We start from the raw sequence: 25029 nt of genomic DNA, 5'->3' as shown, positions 1-25029 counted from the left end.
ATTGCCCAGGTGACATCAAGGACAACACTGAATCTGACTCTTTAGTGCACACAAGATTTCAGGCCTCCCGTTATTGCTGCCACTTCCAAATGGTTGTTCTTGCAAATCTGAAATTTTAACACTACACTGTAAGTCATAAAATTAACCATATAGCTGTTTTAACTTATAAACTGCTGTCTCATAACTAAGCATAGAGCTCTAGAAGGAAAACAGTCCAAAAAAGAGGACTCAATGTTTAAAAGCTGCTCATCTGAACACCACTACCTACCATATCATTAATGAGACTGCCACGTGTAGGTGGGGCCTGAAGACCCAAGAGGGTTGCCAGTCGTCGCTGTTTCTCAACAATGATACCATCCATATCCAGAAGGCGAGCAATATCAGTTCTCTCAGGAGTTATGGGAATTGACAGCGTGGCCAAAAGGACTCGAGTAGACATCCTGTTGACAAAGTATAATTGCAAAAGATGAACTGCAGGAGAACACTAATTAATTCCTTGTCATGTACGTGCTAATTCAAGATTTGGAATGACTAGCATTCACGATGCAAAACTGTGTAAAAATACCAGCCATAACAGAAAAGATGTTAACTGTGCAATAAGAGTGAAGAATGCAGTGTTCTTCAGTAACCAGGGGATTTTGATAATACCTTTTCATTACATACGTGTGTGTATATATATATCCGCACATATACACAGAAATAATAAATTTAAGCTGCCACTGTAAATATCAAAATACTATAAAGCAATGAAAACAGTAGAAATCAGTACCTTTAAAAACTTATTTTAGCTGCAAATCCCTACCAGTCATTTTGATTGCACTGATTTTTAAAATTTACTGTGTGCGCCAGATGTACCTTTTGATGTAACAATACAAAGGACGTTAATTAAATTCTGACCTTAGTACCCAGATGAACAGAAATATAAAAATTTCCAGAGAGTATTTATTCCCATCAGATTCTGATTCTACAGAGGCCTGTATACTTATCACCAAAAAATTAAAGGCCATTTGGCTATACAGACTTTTATATATTAAGGAAGTTTAAACTAGTAACAGTGAACTCTTGTGAAGTAAATACTAATAATGTTCAGAAGAGAAAAAGGAAGCAAAACACAGATACTTATTAACTTGCTTATTAACAGAGAAGGAAGCTTAACTAAAGTGACCCTGATACTTAAGTTATTTACACTGTAGCTTTGTAAATATCCTTCTTGCTCTAGGTTTCTTTTGAGGCAATTAGTACTAGCCACTTTAAGCAGAGCTGTTCATATCCATACATGTCATCTGCTTCTTTTGGGGTACAATTTTGTTTATTTTTCAAACTACGGGCTTAAAAACAGAATCTAAGATTACATTAAATATCGTTCCCCACCTCTGCATCTCCTCTTGTGTGAGATTCTTTCGCATTTCTCTTGATAAGTGATAAAGTCGGTGAAGTGTGGATGCATGAAAGAGAGCATTTCCTGATTTCCAGAAGACAGTTGAAACTTTGTGATAGTAATTTGCCATCAGCTGTGGTTTGGGTGGTTTCTTAGACAGTGCAAACAGCCCATGAATATCCTCCACTGCTTTGAAAGCTTCCTAGAAAAAACAAATACACTACTTTTAAGAAGTTTTTGCAACACTCAAAACCAGGGAAAATATACATTCACTAAAGGTTGTAAAACTGTAACACATTTGTTATGTTAAGATCACCACTGAAAGCTGTGACCTTCAGCTTTGCCAGTTACATGAAATTAAGTACTTCCTTCCTAATTAAGAAATGATTTGGACATACAGCAAATCCGTTAACTATCTGCTTAGAATTTGGTAGTTAAAATTTTTTTTTAGTTTTTTAATAATCTTTTGAAAACTGGCTTCTTTCAGATTTTCAAGCTACAAATCCAAGGGGGAAAAAAACCTAAAACCAAACCGGAACAAAAATTCTACTATTTTAATATTGTACCAATTCTACTATTTACTGATATTAATTCTTTCATTAAAATAGGTTTTGTGATCAAAACTGGGTATAGTTTCCCTAAAAATACATGTACTCTTAGAAATGCCTTACATGTAATTACTTACATACCTAAAGCAGAAACATCACAACTGAGAACATTCTCCAGATTCACAAAACCAAAACATGACAACCTCGGCTTTTTAAGGAATTTCGCATTAGAAAGGTTGGAAAGCAAAGCCCCTCTAAGAAATTTGCTTTGATCGTGCCCTCACTGGCTAAACACTACCATAATTCAACCAGCAATGCTGGGAGCCCAGCCTAATAGCAGGCTTTAATGTTTGCTAACCACTTCCAGTTCACAAGAACACAAGACAGCAGAGGTGAAGGTGTCATCAGCTTCTCACTTTCAGAACTTAAACTGACTTCGGCTACTCTACCATTTATTACTAGCAGCAAAAGCTGGGTTTGAAAATATTATGCAGGAACATCAGACCAGTATTCAATACGCATGTAGCACCACATTCTAAATATTAAAACTTTATTCTTTAGCTGTTATCCTGTGTTTACCTTGGAATATATACCATGAGATACGATCTGCGTGGAACAGATTCTGGAAAGGCTGTAGACTACAGTGGGATTACAGGAGCCCTGCTGCATACCTGCCACAGCTCCATGCTAATAGCACTGTCCAGTTGCACCAGCCTGGTCTCCAGGTGCATTGACTGGCTGTCAGGATTGTTGAGGTTGATTGCTGTGCTTTGGTTGTGATGACGCTGGATCTGTCCCAAATGCATTCGCAGGTTATCACAGAGTTTACGGAACTCGGCTTTACGTGTGTACTGCAGGCAGAACTTGAAAGCTGCAAAAATTAACAATACAGAAAATGCTCACTAACAATGACTTCATGACAGTTCTAAAAGCATTCAAATACATAAATCAGTATGTTTAAAGAATCTTCATTTACAGTCCAAAGACATGTCAAACAAGATGCAATCTAACTGTCATGCATAATGAATAGTGACAATGCAGAGCACTTCTTGACCTCAAAAAATGAAGATGCTTCTACACAATTAAGCTTAAGGAGCAAAGGGAATACTTTTGAGTCTCTAAAAATGTTCTCATTTAAGCAGCGATTCTAGCTTTTATTTTGAACTAAGTGCAAATAAAAATTCTGTCAATGGCATGAATTCAGGTTTTGGATTTGTAAAATGTGGGAAAAAATTCTCAAGTCACCTAAATACGGTAAAGTTAAATGAAGCTTTCTAATGACTGGAAATGACAAAGAAAAAAAAGGAAGTCTTTGATCACATAGATTCTCTCAAAAACCTGGTTTGCATTGACACTGTCACTCTGAAAATTCTGAAGTATCTCAACCAGAAACAGGCACAAAAGGATGTCTCCACAATGTAGCACAAGGACTTAAATACACTAAAGCACCTAGAACTCATCTGACAATCATCTTTTGGATGCAGAGTTAAAAATCTAAGACTTTTTTCAAAAATACAGAACCCTGAATTGTACATACAAAGGAAAACCTTTTTCTGCTCATCTCTCACCTTTAAGTAAAGATTAACATCTAAGTATTCTTCTTTATAAAGTCAATTTTTGCAGAACAATGCCAGAAGGAAGCAGACTAGACTTTTTCCCATTACCTTCTGCATAATATTTTGCTAAGCTACGTCTGTGTCAAAATTGATAGCGTATCAGAATTTTACAGTACCCTTTTGTGTACGTGAGTTTTTGAAATTAGCTAACATAGAATACATTAATGGAAGACACATTTGCCATTCTAGATTAAATGAAAACATGACTAATTTGGATCAGTGAGTTAGAAAAAATAAAAAGACACAGCACGAGGAATTCTCATATTCTCAGTATGTCCAAGAAAAAATAACTTCTTCCTTGCTGGCTCAGTGTCCAGAAACATCAATAATTTTGAGGAACCTCTGTAATTGTAAGAATAGTATGTGTGTACATACACATATTTAAGAGATTTTATTTCCAATTCTGAAGCAATATCCAAACAGAAATTTTCTAGTTTTACAGGATGTAACACAGAAGTCCTAGATCTCATTATACTTTAAGTTTCCATCTTTATAATTTACCTTGCTGTGCAATATCATGGTACAGGCGTTCCACTCGAGAATTATTTCTGAGAAGATCCAAACATTGTCTATAGGATTCCCACAGGAATTTAACCCAGGGGGTCAAAAGCAGTCGGTCAGTACGATCCTGGGTATCTTCTCCACTTACAGCACTCAAAAGAACACTATAGTTGTTAAGGGGAAAGGAAAAAAAAAAAAAAAGTGTTTTATTCCCCACTATTCTCACCACTTTTTCTTATCAAGATCTAAGATGAGACTGGACAAATCTGAACAGCTGATTGCTGCTGAACAGTTTATTGCTTATTTTCAAATTGGTCCCTCAGACTTCTCTCTTTTCCTTTAAAGGATGTAGATAACTTTTCTTGCTGTTAAGTTTCAAACTTTGGCCCCTGCACACACAACTAACATGCACAAGCTTCAGAGGTAAGAGACAACAGGAGCTTTTGTATCCTTCATACAAGTAAGCCAAAGGAAACCTATTCTAGGATTTTCACATTTCCTCTTCTACCAGGGAGCTGCACACTGTACCTCTGTTAGATTCAAGTGTCAGTCTACTCTGACACTTTCCTACTTGATGAAACTTCCTTTTTAGCCACCAGCAATACTGCCAGAGAGAGCTCACTTCTTGTTGACATATGACACAGAAGCATTTTGTGCCTTACTATCTGCAGACATAGAAAACTAGAATACTTAAAGTATCAGATCCTTTAAAAATTCTGACAGGAAAAAGATGCTTAAAGATGTCAGAAGATATGATAATCTTGCATTTAGTGGCCATAACTACACTCCCTCATTCACAGAAATACAAGATTGGAAAGGATTACATGACCCCTTTCTGCAAAACAGTCCACCCAGCATTACAAACTTAGCAAGAACCATCTTCCCCAAGCCTTCATTTTTAAAGTCCTTTTTGAACTACACTTCTAATATAAACTCTCAGCTCTTGCAGTTCTCTTATACTACACCACTTCCAGATCTAATTTACTTCCTTGAGTCCTAGTACTACATACATTAAAGATTACATCTCACCAGTGCCTTCTGCAACAGATCAAGCAGTGAATCCAGCAAAAGAGTATAAGTCTAGAAAACAGGACCTAAAAAAACCCTGTGAAACTCTGATTTCTTAGATTAAGAAGCGTGACTGCAAAGACACATTTTCTAGTCCTCAGTTATATAAAAGAGAACAAGGAAAAGAGCAATCAGTTGATCTTCAGTGTCTATTAGTGGGATGCCTCTAACAAAGACTATTTCAGGGACTGGAAATAACATGAATGGCATTGCCAACCTGGAACAACTATTGAAGACAAGTCTGTAACCTTTTCATGTTTTGCAGCCAATGAGTTCCCAACTACTACCAGAGAGCCTTGCTGTTAACACATACATCCACATCATTTTACTCCAGGTCTTTGTATTCTATGACTCTGTCCTTCACAGTTGCCTACACAATGTCTTCTACTGATAATTTCTTCCAATTTTCTATCATCAGTAGATACAACTTTGACTTTTCTAGTTTCTGTGCCATGATTTTAATGGAAAGAACTCCCAGTAACTTCACATGTCCTTTTGTCATTATATGTCACCATTTTCTCACTGGACAATGTCTTAGTAGCCTTCCAATTCAACTGCAAACATCCCTTCCAGTTATGGCATCAACCACATTACTTTTTCCCAGGTTAGATCTCTGGCACTTCCTGAATCTAAAAAACTAAATTACAGAATAAAATTCTAACATAAATAGACATCATCTACCCTTCAGCAAGCCTGTGCTGAATGTTACCTTATTTTTAACTCCATAGACTACTTCCTTCAAAACTCATGCTAAAGACCTGACTGTTACTGCAATCAAGATAACTGTTCAGACCACTACTCAGTCCGACATAAGGATGACGAGAAATGCACTTTCTGCTCAGATGGGTATCTGCAGAGCTTTAGTACCCAAAACATTTACTGGTATTTTTAAAACTCCAGGATAGAAGCTATGCTGTCACCCAGCATGAAAAGAAAGCCGACTTTTATGTTCACCTCAGACAGGGTAATCTCCATGCTCTAAAAACCTTTCTTTTATTTCAGAACCAATAGTCTTACAAAAATCAGTATCAAAGTACTGCTTTCATCTTCAGACCACACCTAGGATGGCTAATCAAAACCTACCTCCTCAGAATTTTACCACCATTTTTCCTAGAATTCTCCCCTTTTGGCTGAAGATCCTTTTGTTATTTCTTTTGGTACCTTCCACAAGTTTTAATTTGGTTTTACTTACAGAAATTTTAATTTATTACCTACAATTTTTGATTTTTTAAAGGATACGGGCAGAAGGTCTCTTCCAAACTCAGCTAGAATTCTTTTAAAACATTTCTTCAGCCCCACCATGTCACCCCTTTTCCACAGATGTCATCACATATACAGTTGTACTATTGGAGTTAATGTGAGCATTCCCTAACTCGACAGATTCATCTGAAGAACATGCAATTTGAGCTAACCTCACTTTTCCTGAAACAAGTTAGGAAGTTCTCCCACAGAACATTCTGAGAACAGAACAGTGGCTTCTCACAGAGCTGGAAAGTCATTTCATCCTAACCTGCCACAACTTGCCAGTGAAGGTCTACAAACAACCAAAAGTAGATATATTTACCGATCCTTTTTTCCATTCCTTCTATGTTCTCATTATTCATCCAATTAATTATAACACACTGAATTTACTTTTAATGCTCTTTCTTCTATTATCTCATCAGTTACCCAAGGAAGTATAAACAATTCCATTTGTTTGTACATGCACAATGTGGTCAGAAAGAGTGAAGGTTATCAGGTACAGGAATTCAATTTCTCTAATATAATTAATAGCATTTGTACATCAATTGATAGTGAGCAGTTTTCAATAATAAACTCTCCAATACTACTACAGATGCAGATCTAAGCAGACCCTAGAAAGCGGTGACTCAACTCCCAGACCACTCCTACCACATCTACATTTTCTACTCTTTACTACTTCATTTCTTTAGTTTTCTTTACTCAGACTTAGGATTTTGTTCAACACAAAATTCCTGGGGTTTTGTCTACTCTAGAACACCACTAGTATTCCATTTCAAGTCCACCATCTTTATATCTAAGTTTTTTGAACGGCTAACATCCTTCATGAACATAAGACTATTTTGCTGTGAACTGTTACGTTTTAAAGTCAGGCCACCAACCTTTCTGGAGTTTGAATGTTATCTAGGTCTTCTATGTCCAGTACCATCTGTTGGGATTCTTCCTTAGCTGCTTCTGTTTTTTCTTCAGCTAATTTTAAATAGGCTCGAACAACATCCTCCAAAGATTTGATGTTCACCTACATCACAGGCAGAAAATTGAAAGATGTTTCCACCCACAACAGGCAGCAAATAATGTAAAATGCTACAAACGCAGGAACATCTAAAAAGGCAGATTAATTCTAACTCAAGACCAATCAGTTACTTTTAGATTATACCAGCTGACATATACCACACTCGCTACAAATGAAAAAAAATAAAATTCAAAAGCCATACCTGCTGGCAGATATTCTTGTATTGGTACAGTCCTTCTTTTGCCAGATGACTCTTGCGGAGATCCACACAGAGTTCCAAGTACTTCAGCATAATTGGCTCGTGGATTTTCTGCCATGTTCGGTGTTTTTTACTTTTCATAACATCATAGAGAACATCAAGGGCAGGCTGTTTTTTGCCGACCTCAAGGAATTCTGAAATTAAAATCCAATCAGCAAAAGACTTGCAAACCAGAAAATGCATGTTTTTATGCTTAACACTGTAAACTTTTAGAATTTAATCAACTCTAACCAAAGTTCACTGATGGCTTGATTTAGCTGGCCATATCAAAAATGTGGGCAGATAGAACTGCAGTGGCAGTCTTTCAATGGCATGACTGGCAAACAAATGCCGACCTCTCTATTAACATAAAAACTTCAGGATAGCAGAGATGTCTCTCTGTCCATCAAGGCATGACCGGGCACTTCATACATATTATTAAAATATACACATCCAGTTTTAAAGCTAGTTCCATCAAGAAGGACAAAAAATACACACCATGAGGCTTGTAGTACAGCACCCACCAATGTCATTCAACAAGATACAAACCATCCAGTGAATCTGACTTAACTGCCCTCAATCCAAGAAAGAAACAAACAAACATCACTCAGAAAAGTTTATATTTTGAAAAAAAACCAAACCAACCAAAACTCAAGAGTGGCCTAGAGATTCAGTTATAGAACAGTTACACTACAAGCTGCTAAAGTCCCATGGAAGGCTCAGGCATTTTTTAAACCAGCATTGCTCCTGAAAGTAGTGCCTTGTATTCATTCCCTAAGCAGCTGCTGTTACTAATGAGATCTCTCGGCATCACAGCAACTCCCACCTATGCTGTACCACACGTTCTGCTCAGTACAAAATACAGCAGACCATCTACAAGCAACTACCAAAGCAGCACAGCCAGCTATCAGCATATACACAGGACCTACCCTTAACTGCAGAAAAGCAAGACAAAACAACACTGAGAACAGGAAGCAAACAGGTTTAAAAGATAGAAGAGAAGTCAACTACAGCTAAAAGGAATAGTCTGTATTCTTCAAGGCTGCGGGTAGAGTCAGTACTTCCCACGAAGTACTGTGGAAATCACTACATTCCTAAACAATGGCAGAAAGGATTAAAGTAGGGGTCTGCTCAAGATGCACAGACATCAAGAGAGAGCTTCTAAGTTCTGGAATCTTAGTATCTAAGTTAAACATGGCTAAAAGATGCATTTTGAATGACCACAATAGCATGTGTTCAGGGCTTAGTTCATGTCAATAATGATCTTGCACAAGATGGGCAAGTTCCTTCCCAGGAAAAACATAGTATTACATTTCAAAATAATTAAGGTTATAGTGTGACACTATTCAGCAGTGGGTTTTTTAATCACCAAGGGAATTTTAATAAAACTGTCCTCCATCCCGTAATTTACACTGTTGTTCTATCTCAGTGTTGCTTTTGAGACAATTACAGTTCAGCCTTACAATTTTTTATTTATGAAAATAAACTTAAAAGGCAAGTCTAGTGAGATTGTAGCCACCTGCAGGATTGCTAGTGTTTGTCTAGAGAACACTCTCTTCAGTTCCAATCCTTCAGCTCAACTCTACTCCTTTAGTTGATCAGAATTTAGTAGACTTGAAGCAGTGCAAGAGTTGTGTATTTAAAGCTACTCTTCAACACCAGAAAAGCAACGGTGTCAGGTTTAACAGTTTAAGATCAATATTCCAGTAATGTGACTCGCTCACAAAGTACTTTACCCAAGAGTTCTGAAGTTTAATTAAAGTTTATATACTATGGTACGTGCACATTTCCCAGTAAAAGTACTGCTAAAATACTAGTGCACCTTTTGAAGTTGACTGAAGCTGAATTTATCTTTCATCTTTTTATCTTCGTGAAAATTATTTTTACAATTAATTTTAGATTAGAAAACTTGAGGATGTACGGTACTTTATTAATATTTTCTCATTAAAATACCAAGTACTTGGCTTATGGATAGTCCCGAGACTACACAGTGTCTTTGGCTGTCATTTCAAGATCCGTATATCATCTGTAATTTTTGGATGTCTTTAAGTGTCATTCTGCAGTCAGCCCTGTGACAATGAAGCATCTAAATGGTCTTGCTAAGTGCTTAAAATAGGATACTGTAAAAAAAGAAGTGTCAAAGCCATTTATCTAGCCTGAAAGGAGACAGCTGACAAATATAAGCAGTCCAGTTTTATATGTGGCAACCAGTGCGACAGATCCAGCGCAGTCCTCCTTGGTTTCTATTCCAGGGGCAAATTTACACATCAGCCTATGCAACATTTAAGGAGTTTAATCATTTGCATTCTCACCAGTCACATGAAGGATGGGACTACTAAACATGAAGCTCACATGGAAAAACAAGGCCCGGAACGAGACCGGATTTGAAATCATCCCGGAGCAGAGGTGAGCTGCGGGACCGACACCTCACGCCAAGCCGCCGGCCAGCGGAGAGCCCCTTTCCGCCGGCGGGCACGGCGGCCACTTCGCCGCGGCTCCCGCAGGCTGGGGCGCCTCGGGGCCCGGGGCGCGCCACCCTCGGCGGAACAGGCCCCCGCCGCCGCGACTCGCCCTGCACCCAGCGCCTGCCCACCGCCTGCGCCGGCGGCCCCGCCGGGGAGAGGGAGGCGGAGCCGGGCCGGGCCCGCTCCCCACGGCCGCCGGGGCCTCGCCTCCGCCATGCGGCGCGGCCGACGCCGGCAGGCCTCAGCCATTTCCTGGCGGCCAGGCGGCGCCGCGCCGCTCCCGGGCGTCCTCGCCTCAGCGCCAGGGAGGCGCCGGCCGAGGCCCCGCGCCGCGCCGAGGGGCCGGCAGAGGGGCTCTAGGGGCGGGCACGGCACGGCGCGGCGCGGCCGGCGCTGCACGAGCGGCACACGCTGCCCGCCGCGGCGGGGAGAACGGGAGGCGAACCGGCGGCGGGGAGGGGAGGGGGGCCGCCCCGCACTGACCGTTCGCCCGCTTCAGGGCATTTTCGGGCCGCTGGAAGTACACCGGCATGATGGCGGCGGCCTCTCCTCACAGGGCGGCGGCGGCGGCTAGCTCCGTGCTCCAGCCAGGCAGCCTTCGAGGCCGGAAAGGAAGGACGGCCCGTCACCCGCGCGCGCTGACGTCGCCGGAAGCGGAAGTTCCTGCCAGCGCGCGGGCGGGGCGGCGGTGGGCCGCGAGGCGGTCGTAAGGCGGCGGCAGACAGTCGCACCGTCACTGGGGGGGTGTCTCGGCGGGGAACGTTCGTCCCCGGTGGCTTAGGCCGAAGCCCCGTCGGAGCGGGAGCCGCGATGGCTGACGGCCCGAGTACCGAGGCGCTCGGTGAGCGCTCCGCCGAGAGCTGTCCTCAGGCTAACGGCGTGGTTGGTCGCCGCTGTCGGTTCCCGAGTGACGTCCCGTGCTGTACCGGGCGTCCCGGCGGAGGCTCGGGACTGGAGGGGTTACGGTGCAGGAGCCTGGCTAGGTTTGCCACAGAGTCGGGGGCCGGCCGCAGCAGGCTCTCCGGGGGTGGTGGCAGCCCTGCGGGTCAGGGAGCCAGCCTGTGGAGCTCTGTGAAGCCGTTCAGCTAATTTAGCCTGAAATTCTGGATTAACTAAACAATTCAACGCAGAACGTTTTGGCAAAGTCATCATCATGTATGCTGAGCCTTTGCTCTTCACAACTTGTTGAGCCGGTTCAGGAATTGTACTTTTGGGCAGTTAAGAACTTGAAGAGAGGCCCTTATGTGTGCACGTGGTCCTCATCAGCTGCAGATTTCATTCTTAAATCTTAAAAATCTGGGAAACTTCCAAAGGAACTCGGCTGTTCCTCTTAAGAGCAATACTAGTTGTGATATTCATATGAATGTACGTGTAATAACTACCAGTGCCAGTGTGTATTTTTCAAAACCACTGATGTGAAAATTTCTATTGGCATATGGAGAGACAAAGGAAGCTGTATAGGTGTGTGATACAATGTACAAAAGCAGTAGAACAGCAGCAGGTGAATGTGTGACTAATGGGATATTTTGGATGAGTAAACACCAGAATACAGCGTCTCCATGTGAGGCACTGAACACAGTATGTTTCTCGGTGTTTCAGCAGAAATGTGCACCTCTGCTGGGATCACTGATGACATCGTGACTGCAGCTGTGACCCTCTGCAGACCTGGCTGTCTTGAACTGTTCTTTTAAGTATATCTAAGTACAATTTTTCAAAAAATACGTAGATAGAGAGGAAGTCTGTTGGTTATGATAACAGAAGAGAGCCTGTTCTCTGCTTTGGTACATTTCTTTCTGTATACTTGTTGCTTGGTTTCTTTTTGAATACTGTTCAGATTAACTATCTTGCATGGCTACTAGAAGGCTTCATAACCATTATACAATGGTTTTACAAATAGCGTTTTATTGTTAGCTTGTAATCACAGTTTATTGCTAAACAGAAAAATAGTTAAAACTAAGAACACAGTCACTGTGTGGAAGCTTTAGCACCATCAGCTTATCCATGTAACAGTGATCCTTTTTGACTCTTATTTCATGAGCCTAGAGTAAAAAAAAAAAAAAGGGAGGTGTAGGGAGCAACTTTGCTTTTTCAGGCTGTCTTCACTTGGGAGTTTCTACATGTCCTTGCATCCTTGGTACCTCTGAGATCCAGTGAGCTGTACTGAACATAGTGTTCTTGATCAGGCCACACTATTGATTTATATGATGGTGTTTTAGTACAGTCTGCATTCTGAACACTCTCCAGCAGCCTAGTTGTTTCTGTTTCAAGCCACAATTATACATTCAGTAGAGTCTTCATTAAGCTATTTATAGTGCCAAACAAGTCCTTTTCTTGTCTTCTTAAAATTAAAGTCTGTCAGACAAGTACAAGAGACACCACCCAGGTCTGGGTGCCAGCTTCCCAGCGTCTGCAAGCTGCCTGTGACCATGTCACTGGAGCTGGTGCCTGTCCTACAGCCTTGCAGCCTTCTCTGGGGGGCACCTGCACTCTGGCAGGGGACTGCAGGTGTGCTGCCTGATATTTATTGCTGTTTTATAGCAATATTTGCTACTTGAGAGCCCACTTTTCTTTTCTGAATCTCTCTGAAGTTCCTGAAAGCCCTACAGGCTTGAATAAAGATGATTTTGTATCAGCTGCAGCTTTTATGGTCGTACTCCCCATGTATCTTTCTATACAGTAGCTAAATGTATTAAATGTGTATGCTTTAACTTTATGAAAACCATATGATAGGCTACCCTTTAGTGTGTTCCCTAGCTAGGCATGATCCTTGACAACCCTGGCCTCTCTTCCAGGACTGCATGTTTTCTTTGGAAGCTTCTGATGCTCCTGTATCGATCCCAGGTATTTCAGAAATTTCTTCTTCCTACTCAGGGGCTGCTCTGTGCCACTAGTGGAGTTTGTGCACTATGGCTTCCATAGGTGGTATTCAGGTACCATCGCTCATCCCAACTTGAAAATGAGATCTTTTAGTTCTCAAATAAACTTGACAAGTGGGGCTACTCTAGAACAGCGATTACACTTTATAAATACTCCTCAACTTACACGCCAGCCTTTACGTGTGCTTGGTGGAAGCACTGGGGAGCCCTGTACTTTGGGCTCTGCTGAGGGTACAGCTTCTGGCAGTGACTTTGAGGGGCAGCTGCCAGGAGGGCCACCTCCTTTTTGGGTAATATTTCACAGAAATCGTGCCCTGTGATTTACAAAGTGAGATAACGAAGGCAATGAAAAAATCCGGTATTTTTTCAAAAGTCTTTCCCGCCCGCCCCCATTGGCTGTTGTAAAGCAAGCACCTCAGGCTGAGGGGGAAGCAGCTGCCGGGACAGTGGCGGGAGCGCTGAGTAAATGGCGGCCGGGTGAGGGGGCGGGGCCTGCTGACCGGGGCGGGGCCTGATGGGCGTGGCAGGGCGTGGCCAGCGGCGGGCGGAAGGCGGAGGGACCGGCGGCGGAAGATGGCAGAGCTGGAGGCGCAGCTGTTGCTGGCGGTGGGGCTGATCGGTAAGGGCCCTCCTGGCCCGGCGGGAGGGCTGGGATGCGGGGGGCTGCTGGGAGGGCCGGGCCGGGGCTGGCGGGGGGTGCCGGTTGCCAGCGCCCCGCCGAGCTGCGGGCGCGGGGCCTGCCCCGGCCGGGCTCTGGACAGCCCGCGGTGTGGCAGGGGGTGCCCGCCCGCTGAGGCCGACGCCTGTTACGGAGCTGAACCCGGCACAATTCGGCCAAAGTGCCTTACAGCCACAGCTTGTGAAGGTTGCTGTTAAGAAATCAGAAAAGCTGGGGAAAATCCTAAATAAGCTGGTCTGGGTGCTTGCCGGTCGATATTTTGCTTATATGAAGGTCTGTTCAAATTCCTGGTGCTATTTTGACCTGGTGAAGCAGGTCAAGAGTACATACTTATTAACGTTTAAAAACCAAACCCCATAGCATAGGTGCTGCCCTGCGGCTTAAACCATAGCAGCAGAACTGGATGCCTAGGGTTAGGGTAAGGTGGAATTTTAATCTGATTCCAGGAAACAAACCTGATTAACCCATCGATTTACTTCCTTGCTGCTGTTTGGCATTCTCACAGTGAACATCTTTCCACCATAGAAAAAGACACCAATGGAGATGCTTTGTGGGTTTGGTGTTATCCGTCCGTAACAGCTGAGCTGAGGAGTCTATTGCTGCGAAAGTGCTGCCTTACAGATGAAAATAAATTGCTTCATACATTTGTATTTGGCCAGTATAAAAGGTCATGGTTCTACATCACAACTGTGGAAGTTCAAGATTCTCCAGCCTTGAAAAAGGTAGGACTCTGCTGGCTTTTCAGTAGAGTACAGGCAAGACTTCTGGCAGTTTAAGTGGTGTTTTCCAGTTGTATGCTATGAGGAAGGGCAGGGATCTGAGGTTTTTTGTGTGCTCACAGATGCAACTCTTACCCAGCTGCCTAACCAGTCCACAAGTTTCGTTTTTCACCAAGATATACATTGGATGGAATTGCACGGGGATCGAGATACTCGTCACCCAATTTAGATTCTTTGTATTAAAACGGAAATGCTGTTTCCTGCTGTTATTTCAAGTTCAGCAGTTTTTTGGGGGTTTTTTTTGGCCACAAATCCTCTACAAAGAGTCTTTCATAGTGTCCAAAAGCTTGTTCATATAGCTCTTGATGCATTTTTTCCCCCAAAGGATTGAGTTATATAGGTACCTTTTTTACCACTGCATTGATAACTGGAAGATGCAACCAGATAACTGCAAATATGCTTCTATCTTCTATACTTCCCAGTTATGAAGATGATTCATTTGTCTGTGAAGTTTGTTCAGTTTTCGTATTTCATACTTTATTGTGAAGTAGAAAGATGACGTAATTTTGCATGCCCACAGCAAGATGTTGCTCACCTTTAGTCACTGAGAGCTTACATCTCTTATGAGCCTTAAAGGTGTAACAAATAAAAAACAAAAAAAACCCTCCACTTGTGTCCCAGTACTGTCTCCAATAGTGGCAGATGCTATTTATGGAGGACGTGAGACTGGTCATTGTCAGCAGACATTTAGCCTCATACTGTCCTAGCCAACAATCATTTGATTAAGGAAGTTAAAGAGTTTTTCTGCTCAGGGGCCTGCTATCTTTGATTATTTTTTTTTTCTGGTCTCTTTCTAAATATGTTGGTGCTCCTTTGGCAACAAATTCTGGAAGTTGCCTACCTGCTGCGGAGAAGAAAAAGACCTTTCTCTTTCAAAATAATCTTATGAGATTCAAGGAAAGCAACTCTTACAGTATAGATTAAGCAAAAGATAGTATGTCCTAGAGCTGACTCAATGGAAATGAGTCACATCAGAAAGCTATTAATGAGGCCTTTTCTGTACTTAGTAACTTGAATCTGCTGCTACCACTCACTCTTTTTGTCAATTGAAACACCTTGTCAGAGTACTGTAGTTAGTTCAATAATGTGAAAGACTGTTCATATGGGATCTTTAAATAAACTGTGTATTTTTCTGTGCATGTGTCTTACCCAGGTGACCCACTTCTCCATTGTTCTGATGGCCAAAGACTTCAACCCAGAGAAATATGCAGCCTTCACTAGGATACTGTGTAGGTCTGTATAAAAGCTGTTTGAGGTGCTGCTGTGTGCATGCTTAGATCTTGCCAAAGTGAAATATTAATTTCATTGTGTTGCATTTGCATTTGGTCTAACAATCTGCCAGAAACTCAGTCCTACAAATCTGTGAATCAGATTATATAAATCCTTGATTTGAGCTTATCTTCATGCAGTAAGTGTTGGGTGACTGTCAAATGCCCAGCAGGTTTTGATGTGTCTTCTCCAGACATACACCACCACCACCCACACACTCATTTTCTCTGGGAACATATTTTTAAAAATACAAACATTTGGGAAGAGGTCAGTGCTGTGTAGTCAGAGGTCACGAGTATGGAGGACAACTTGCATCCCTCCACAACATCTCTACTACAGATACTTCTTGCAGCTCCTCTGATCTAAGCACAGCACCCAGGGACGTTTTTGCTTTTCCTTTAAGAAAATGAAGGCCCTCTGTCTCTCAAGGTCTGTGGCTCTGTCTTCTCCCTTCTTCCAACCAGACTGCCATCTTCTCTTTCCCTTGTCCCGGTTACTTGCTTTCTTCTATGTACTCATTCTCATGATCTCTTTCTGCAACTTCCTTTGCTTTTCCTTTAGTTCCCAAATTAGTTGGGTCCTGGTTCTTGCTACCAAGAGTATTCCCTGAGATTTAGCAGCTAATTGGATGTGTTTGTGAGGTTATTGCATCACAGACTTGGGAATGTCATCAGGCTTACCAGTTCCGCAGAGTATTGAAAAACTAAGATTGTTCTTTTTCATTGATACATGAAATATCTAGATTCGCTGTGGATCACATTAATGCTGATTTATCAGCTAATACTACTTTGCAAATTCAGGACAGATTCCACTAAATGCGGTAATGGAGTTTCAAATGTGACATAGCTTTGTACTATAGCTAATATGGAAAACAGCTGAGAGCTTCAGTGAGATTTCTGAAGTACCTTAACCTGTAAAGTAGGTTATGGTGTCTCTCTGCTGTCTGGAAGACCGCTAAAAGTGTATGGGTTTTGTTGCTGTGTGGTTTTGGTTTTTTTCTTTTGTTTTGTTTTAATTATTATCAAGGACATTTACATTTTTCTTTCATTGTTTAACGGAGTCCAGAAGAATGTCTATTAATACTTAGATAAAAACTGAAAAACTAACTAGTCACGTGGTCTGCATGTAATAACAGGAGTTACTGTAGTAATCGCTTGTTTATAAAGCGGGTACCTTCCAAGTCTGCAAAGAATCCTTAGTCTGAACACCTGGACACATGTAAACCTTTGTGTTACGTTTCTGTTTTGGTAAAGATTTGTTCTTTCATAAAACTGGAAACTCAAATAAAAAGACAAGGTAGGTTATTTTATCCTAAAAGACAGGCATGTTTTTGTGGGCATGTTGAAAGAATTCTAGTTCTGTATTTAAAACATCAACCAGGTGTCCAAAATAAGAATTCTTGACAATATTATTGCAATTTGGGATAGTGTGGGATTTTTTTTTTCGTATGTCTGCTGGTACTGATTGCAGTCAAAATACCAGACTCTTCTTTTCACACAGAATTTACTTGAAGCATGGAAGTCCAGTTAAAATGATGGAGAGTTACATTGCAGTCCTTACAAAGGGGATTTGCCAAAGCGAAGAAAATGGATCTTTCCTCAGCAAAGATTTTGATGCTCGGAAGGCTTATCTGGCTGGTTCCATCAAAGGTTAATTAATACCAGAAGTCTTTATTCTGATTTCTTTCATACAGTATAAAATACAATCCAGTTTTCATGTGTACTTCAAGTAAATAGTGTTATCTCTGCTGTTGTTACTAAGCTTCTTCAAAAAAATCAAATAATAATATTAGCATGTATATCTTCTATAACATAATTTTCCCCTCTTTTTTTAGATATAGTATCCCAGTTTGGCATGGAAACAGTTATCTTATATACAGCACTGATGTTAAAGAAGAGAATTGTAGTGTATCATCCTAGAATAGAAGCTATCCAGGAGTTTACCAGGTACTTTGGCAATTCCTACCTCTCCACCCATCCCTAAAAGTCCAACAAATTTTGAACCTTCATTGAAAGAAATGCCCATATTTTAGGGAAAAAAATCTTTTCTTAAACCCATTTATTGAAATCCTGCTAAACCCTTCTTAAGGCTTTAGCCATTATGTTTGGAGAAGCGTAACTGTAGAATAAGTGAACTCTGCTTGCACTGATAGTAGAAATCTCTGTAGTTCATGTATATGCATGCCAAATGAGACCTAGTCATAGTAGTTCTTTCTTATGACATGCACTGCATACTGTGAAATATTAATTGTCAGTATAAATCTACTGTGTGTCAAGTACCAACCTGATTTCCTAGGACTTTGCCTGCTTTAGTGTGGCATCGACAAGACTGGTCAATTCTTCATTCATATGTACATCTAAATGAGGAGGAAGTGGAAGCCTTAAAAGCCTGCACAGGTAGTGATATTTATTAATCAAAAATGCAAAGAAAATTTCTGGGTTTATTGCTGCAAGGTCTTGCACCAGTGCCCTTTGGTGGGAAAAAAATGGTTACTTTACTATTAATACTGTTGTTCAAAGTTAAGCAGCATCATTTTCTTTAGGAAAAGGCAGGTCAACTAAACAAGTATGTTAGAAAATAACTAGTTAATCTGGTGTTTCTGGGTGGATCCACATCAGTCTACCCCTAATCACAGATACACAGCAGCTTTGAGATTTTTTTGATGTTGTGATCAGAGGGATTGGCTTACTTTTGATAAGCTGCTTTTTTTACCAGTTTCTACACATAGCTAGTAACTGAATTTTTAGGATATTTTTTTTCCAGTTCTAACTCTGAAGTTCCAAATTTTTATTCCGATTGCTGCCAGTGAAGTCTGTGGCTCCTAATCACAGGTAGACCTTACCAGCTATGTAGGAGTTTGATCTGTGTGACACGTTGTGTATGCATAGTGCTTAACGCATAATCCAGGAAGAGGCCCTTGGTTTATGCAAAGATTATCATGACACATCGTGTGGCAATTAAGAGGCTTCTCTATGCAGAATAATGAGCAAGAAGACTACTCATCTTCAGTATTTCTTGTTTCAGCTCACTAAACATTTTTCACAAAGAAAAGCTGCTCTAAGGTTGCTCATCTGGTATGCTATGAGTAAAAAAATCTACTGGATTTATTTCTCTGTTCCAATCTAATACTAACCTAGTGACAACGGGTTCTGGAGTAGAGATTCTTTTAAAAAGGAAGTTTGGTGGCTTTTTCATTTGTAAGTGAATAATTTTAGTAGCAAGGTAGGAAGAGAGTTATTGATAACCTTTTTATATTGCATGTGGTGTTCGTGGTTCATCCGTGTTCAAGGCAATTTTAGAAGTTGATTTTTAAGTTCCTTCAAAGTGAAGCATTCTGTTGGATATGCTTGTTAAATGACTGATGTTATCAAGAGAGCAGCCTCCTGGGTCCAATGACTGTTGTGTCAAATACTCTTAGAACAGATTTTAGGACTGTGATTTTTCTGCAGTATCTTGGTTTTGTTTTGGTTATGAAGATCTCAATCTCGCTTAAAATTCTGCTCTCTAGGTTACATTGCTGGATTTACAGATTCTGAAGTGAACAGTAGACCAGACCTCTATGATGTGTATGTGAATCTGGCAGATGGTGAGATCACTATTTCCCCTGCAGTAAAAGGTTGGTTGCTTTTTATGTTTTGGATTTAGAGGCTGTTTGTTCCAGAGTTGATAGTAATTGCTGAGCCTCACTGTAGGTCAAGTAGTCTTGATCCTTCTTCCATCCAGATTACGAACAGTCAGTATGTAAGCTTCTGTCTTTCAATTTTATTGAGACCATGAAGGACTGGTGAAAGTTGGAATTTGGAAAGACATGCTTTGTCTTCCCACAAATGTACAATTGAGATTTTAAAACATCCATGTTAGACAAACATACAGAAGAGCCATTCAGCTGAACACAGATATCGCATGAGTCTTTAGAAAAACTGCACTAAATGCTTGGAGACTGAGGACTATTTGAAAGGAAAGCTTATATTTTGCTTGTCGTCTTTGCTGCTCCTTATCATCGGCTTAGGGCCATTTCAGAGGTCAACAATTTGCCTGTGCTGGCATGACCGTTGATGTATCAAATTACTGCCTTTACCACTGGATTTCAAATGGCAGTCATGAAGAGGTCTCGTTCTTTTGGCTTTCATTTTTGGATTGATGTGCATTTCTAGGTATCACAGAGATGGTTTTTTTATGTGAATGCGTGTTTGTTGTTTTTTTCATACTCAGAGGCAATGACAATGGGAAAACTTCACAAAGAAATTGGACAGCTAATTGTTCAATCTGCAGAAGATCCAGATAAATCAGACAGCCAAGTCATTAAGGTTAATATTTTTAAACAAATTTTATTTTGAAATTTAGTTAAATTACTTCTATTGCTAAATCTTGACAGAAGCAGGGGAGTGGGAGGTGATTGTCCCTGAGAATCACTCTTCTGCTCTCTGCCTTTTTACAAATGAGCATTTTTGTTCTTTGTAAGGTGTTTAAGGATGACAGACTTGGTTTATATTATCTCTCGGGTAACCATGTTGCTTCAGAAGTTCTTGTATTGATATAAGATACTTCAGAAATTGTATTGATATAAGACTTCCAGTAAAATTAGTTTCCAATTTTATCCTACAGAGTATGTACTTTGCTCACTACCTTGCCAATAGTACTGTCAACACCTTTGAAAAAGTCCTACTGAGATAGGGCTTCTCAGCTATAAAGCCTAATTATGATGATAGGTGTTCTCACTTCCTCCTCTATCTAATAGATCATTAGACATTTCACAACTCAGTGACTGGGTAAAAAGACCTCAGTTACATTAGCGAGATGAGCCTGCGGAGTCGCTGTGCTCCCTTTATTCAACATCACACAATGGCAGGCTGAAGAACTGTTGCAAGTTTGCCTTAAAATAAATGGGGTCTTTATTTAAAGTTAACTATTTATAATTATTTTCTTTTTTGTTCTGTATTGGATTTTATTATTTTTTTTTTAGCAAGTGTATGTTAAAACATTGTATTACCTAATACTGTATTCATGGTTGCTTGTTTTTCTGTTCATTCAAGGATATTTCTGTGAAGACAAAAGAAATCTTGGCTACTTTAGCCTCACTTACTGAAGTTTCCGATGGCAATGAAAAACCAACCCTTAACTCTGAGGCTCTGAAACAAAAGCGATTTCCACCAGCTACAGAAAACTTTCTTTTTCATTTAGCAGCTGCTGAACAAATGCTCAAAATCTGATTTTGATGCACTGCAGTGTTATGGACCAATTCAAAAATACTGTCTTTGCCATACAGATAGGTATACCTGATATTTTATATGGAAAAATTAAAGGTATAAGAGTGAATGCCATATTTACCGTGATACAATGCAGAATATCGGAGCTTAACCAGGAACATATGGAGGCACATTTGGGAACATTCCTGGTGTTATTATCTTTCCCCAACTATAACTTTGTATATATGGCTCCTGTATTTCATATCACAACGTGAGTGTATATACAAGTAGCGTGGGGCTGTGCGTCCAGGCTGTGCCAGACATTGGTATAGTGACTGCTTGTCCTGCAGGCTCCAGGTGTCAGACAGCTCTATTCTTGTTCTGACTTGTCTTCCTGGGCTCTGGAACACAGGCAGCAGCACACACGCTGTAAAACCAGCACAGTTTGGATGTGCTGGTCTACACAGGGATACACTGAACGTGCAGTTGGTCTGAGTGCTCATTCTGGGCTTCCAGGTATGTCAGCCTGTCAGATACTGCTCTTGCTCTGTACTGCCTGATACCTGGAAATCCCAAATAAATGGACAAGTTCTCTTCTTTCTACTTGAAAGTGTCTAGGTATAAAAAAGGGTGTCTGGGAAAATCTGATGTAGTAGCCTTAGTATGTAACAGAAGAGGTATTTTAAAGCTCAAGTGGAAGCTGAGCACCTCTTTTGGACTCTTGCCTTAGAGGTTTTCCTCCTTTTCATTCCATCCCATGCCTCTGATGGAAGGAAAAAGAGGAAAGGATTACAGTATTTAAAGTAGGGCTTCCTAGCGGGGGGTCACAGCAAGTGCTGCTTTACAGCTAGAGTCATTTAAGAAGTTGTTAGGGTTCTCAGCTGAGAAGATACCTGGCCATTCATTGCTGATCCATTTGACAGAAAAATCACAAGTTAAAGCATGATGGATTAGAAATGTTCAAATGGCTGGGTACCACAGGTAGAGCATCAACCTCTTAAACTGCTTGAGCTATAACACAGGTACTACCTGATGGTGCTCTGTGTAGACTAATTATAGATGGTAACTTTTGAAATAATAGTGAAAACTGGGAAATAGAGAAATTTTGCCTGCTTGTTTGGCTGCATAGCCATAACTCAAAAGAGATTTTTTTTGTATTTTTCTTTTTCATTGAGCAGCCTGAAACTAACTGCTTTGTAATCTTCTGGGAAGAATTTAGAGTCTTGGTAGGGAAATACTCTGAGCCAAACAATCTATATTTCTTCAGAAATGTCCACAACAGATCAGTCAATTCTGCAGTAGCACTTTGTTATAAGAAAAAATAACCTTTTTTCCTGGCCTTTGTACAGATAGGCTGTAGCATGTGGTTTTACATAGAGATTTTATACTTACAGTTAAAACTTTAGTAATCAGTATTTATATTGTTAAATAGTTGGATGTTTGCTGTTCTGAAACTGGTAGAGCTCATCAATAACTATGTTCAAGCAATATTAGTTTGAAAAAGGGTTTTCCTTTTGCTATGTATCGTATGTTAAGGAAATTATTTTAGAATGGGATTAAGGAATGTGGTATCTATGTATAAAATGGCTCATTATTACAGTCAGTAAATGAAAGTGCTTCAGAATAATCCCCTATTTTCAGGGGTGTAAAATTCTACTTTACACGCTTACTCTGCAGTTTACATTCTGAACAGAGAAACTTGTGCTTTTTTGCCTTTTTTTTTTTTTTGTTAGCTTCTGAGAAAAATATGGCAATTGCCTTTGTTTACCTGTAAGTGCTCTACAACTTTTTTTCCCCATTTGCCCATTAATGTTTTTTCTTAATGGTTCTGATGCTGCTTCTGTTTGGGGACTTTTACAACAGTTAGAATAGGAGAACTGCAAAATTGTGCAGAAAATTCCAATCAGGACCTGCTTTAAATTCCACTGAAACTGAAGTCTTTCACCAAGAAAAACCTGAACATGCTTGCAGTCAGCTGTGAAGACCAGTTGTAACCATGAAGAAATTCACAGTTTCTTATTAACAAAAAGCCTTAAGGTAGATCATTAAAGTAGTATGGGTGTTAGGGACAACGACAAAAAGCAGAGAAGCTCAGTTAAAAACTAAATATTGAATGCCTGTTTTGCTTTCTGGTTTGGAAGTGTTTAAGTGCAAAATCTTGGTGTTGTATTGGATCTTCTATTCTGACATTTGTGTGAAACAAGTGAAATACAATTTTGCACTTAAAGAACTGGACTTACAGCTTGCTTATGCCTATTAAAAAAAAAATCCTGAACAGTCTGCCCTTTAATTTATGTAAATTTGTTCTTGAATAGTTGTGACCACAGAGTCACAGGCTTTAGCTCTCAGTTTTGCAATATTGGGATTTAGCTACAGCTTGATGCTTAGGTTTTACTACTACATGTTCAAACAGTTTTGTCATCTATACCGATTTTTTTTTTTGTCAGCACTGTGAAAGATGTATTGACCTCCCTCAGCTTCAGTACCTTCAAAGGGCTGTCCTAATGTTCTTATGTTCTTAAGTTTTCTTAATGACTTTTGACACTGCTTCTCTCAAAAAGGTTTAGAGTAAAATAGAAAAATCTGGAAGGGCAGGGCAGGGAAAGACTTCTGCTTATTTCACACTTCCCTTTCCCCAGGATACATACAAGTAGAGTGTGCATGCAGTTGCTGGTTTTGCAGAGCCAGATGACATCCTTTTTTTCTTCCTCCTAGAAGCAGAGACTGTGGAAAATGAAATTTTCATTCATACCTTCTCATCTTAACTGCCTTTCTGTTCTTGGATAAATACAATATGGTGAATGACTGCTTCTGTTGACCTGCTAAGAGACGTGCCTCCAAAAGGGATGTAGCATGTAGAATCATTGAAAATCTTGAATTCAAATGAAAATTGTAGTACTGTTCCTTCCTCCGTTGAGGCATAAGGTACTCCCTAAGCACTCTGCCTTGCTCACTGACCACCTGAACCAGTTAGTGTGGTAGCTGTAGCATGACATCACTATGCAGAAACTGGAAGGTAGATGGTGAGCAGAGCAAAGGCTTGGAAAGGGGAGCAGGATAAACAGTCAGTCTCTTCAGTTGTGATTTTGCAGAGTAAATTGCGCTAGTCCTTTAAGGCTAACCCTATGTTGTTTTTAATGCTGTCATCCCTGGGGTTTTAGTCCCTGGTATGAGCTGGCCTGCCTTGTTTCCCCTGCAGGCAAGTGTGTGGGGGAATGTTCTGGTAGTGCTACGTAACCTGGAAAAAGTTGATGCAGGACAACTGACAACATCCATCTTAAAACTACTGGCTGCTTCTGCTTTCAACCTTCAGCTGCTGCCAGAAGGGCTAATGAGGATTGTTAATCGTGTGTTGTGAGATGCCATTTGAAGCAGCTAAATTTCTAGATAAAAGTCAGGCTGTAAAGCTTAGTGTAGGAAGGTCACAGCTGCCTCGTGCAGCTTTACACCCGTCCCTGGGCAGCTGTCTGGCTGGAGTCTGAGCCAGAGGGATCTTTGGTCAGGTGAGGTCATTCCTTGTAGCTGCCAAATGATGCTAGGCTCGGGAGGAGACTCCAAAGGCTGAGCAACAGCTCTTTGCTCAACAACACTGTGTGGCACGCGGCATGGTGTTCACCGTGGTCTGATGGGGAAGGAGCTGCAGTGCAGGAATCCCTCCCTGCCTGCAGCCTTCCTTCCTCCACCCCTATGGCCTGTGGGGAAAACCAGCGTGGCAGTGTGACAGGCTTAAGGGTAACACAGGGACACAGGCTCCGGCTGGGGAAATGCTTTGATCTCAGTATTCCCTAACATAGGAGTGGCTGGCTAGCTTTTTTTTTTTAAAGCTACATTGAAGGGCTGTGGAAACCTCATATATTCTTAAATTTCAAGGACAAGCTGAGTAGGTGGGGAGCTGCTAGCATGTTGTGCTGTACTGTGACTTTTTCCTTGAAGCCAAAAGCTTCCATCTGTTGTATTTACCACACATTAAACTGGTTCCACAAGAAATGCACTGTCACGTAATGCAAGGGCCGGTGCTGAAGGCAGGAGACAGACGTGCCTTGGGCTGGTATGTTGTTAATCTATTCCAAGAACAAAGGGGAAGGTTTTCCTGTAGATGCTGACTCTCCTCCCAAGTCCTTAAAGCGTGATGCTTTTCTGCTTGTCCCAATCTTGTTCCCCTCACACCTGTGGAC

The 25029-nt window shown here is 40.9% G+C and overlaps 2 protein-coding genes across 4 annotated transcripts in view; one reads left to right on the top strand and one right to left on the bottom strand.

Annotated features, from left to right (window-relative positions):
* The window catches only part of EIF3A (eukaryotic translation initiation factor 3 subunit A), a 34502-nt gene extending 23808 nt beyond the window's left edge, over positions 1–10694 (bottom strand). Inside the window, exons 1-7 of the mRNA XM_040606703.1 lie at positions 10549–10694; positions 7565–7755; positions 7232–7368; positions 4044–4207; positions 2598–2797; positions 1372–1580; positions 269–440 (exon numbers count right to left, since the gene is read on the bottom strand). Coding sequence (XP_040462637.1) covers positions 269–440; positions 1372–1580; positions 2598–2797; positions 4044–4207; positions 7232–7368; positions 7565–7755; positions 10549–10597 — 1122 coding nt within the window. The 5' untranslated portion in view covers positions 10598–10694. The remainder of the gene's footprint in view (positions 1–268; positions 441–1371; positions 1581–2597; positions 2798–4043; positions 4208–7231; positions 7369–7564; positions 7756–10548) is intronic.
* A 63-nt stretch (positions 10695–10757) lies between these two features.
* DENND10 (DENN domain containing 10) lies at positions 10758–23134 on the top strand. 3 transcript variants are annotated; one of them, XM_040606705.1, is made up of 9 exons: positions 10758–10906; positions 14146–14342; positions 15553–15632; positions 17169–17317; positions 17503–17614; positions 17964–18064; positions 19177–19284; positions 19881–19975; positions 20702–23134. In XM_040606705.1, exons 1-9 carry the CDS (start codon positions 10876–10878, stop codon positions 20876–20878), a joined length of 1050 nt encoding a protein of 349 aa, XP_040462639.1. In that variant the 5' UTR covers positions 10758–10875; the 3' UTR covers positions 20879–23134. The 3 variants fall into 3 exon arrangements, with proteins under 3 accessions (XP_040462639.1, XP_040462638.1, XP_040462640.1); XM_040606704.1 differs by lacking the exon at positions 10758–10906 and adding an exon at positions 13472–13560; XM_040606706.1 differs by lacking the exons at positions 10758–10906; positions 14146–14342 and having other exon boundaries at positions 15553–15628.
* The last annotated feature ends 1895 nt before the right edge of the window (positions 23135–25029 follow it).

The sequence above is a fragment of the Falco naumanni genome, chromosome 9 (assembly GCF_017639655.2).
Source record: "Falco naumanni isolate bFalNau1 chromosome 9, bFalNau1.pat, whole genome shotgun sequence".
NCBI classification, from domain to species: Eukaryota; Metazoa; Chordata; class Aves; order Falconiformes; family Falconidae; genus Falco; species Falco naumanni.
Note: the sequence above shows the minus strand (reverse complement) of the source record. Positions and strands in the feature narration are given on the sequence as shown.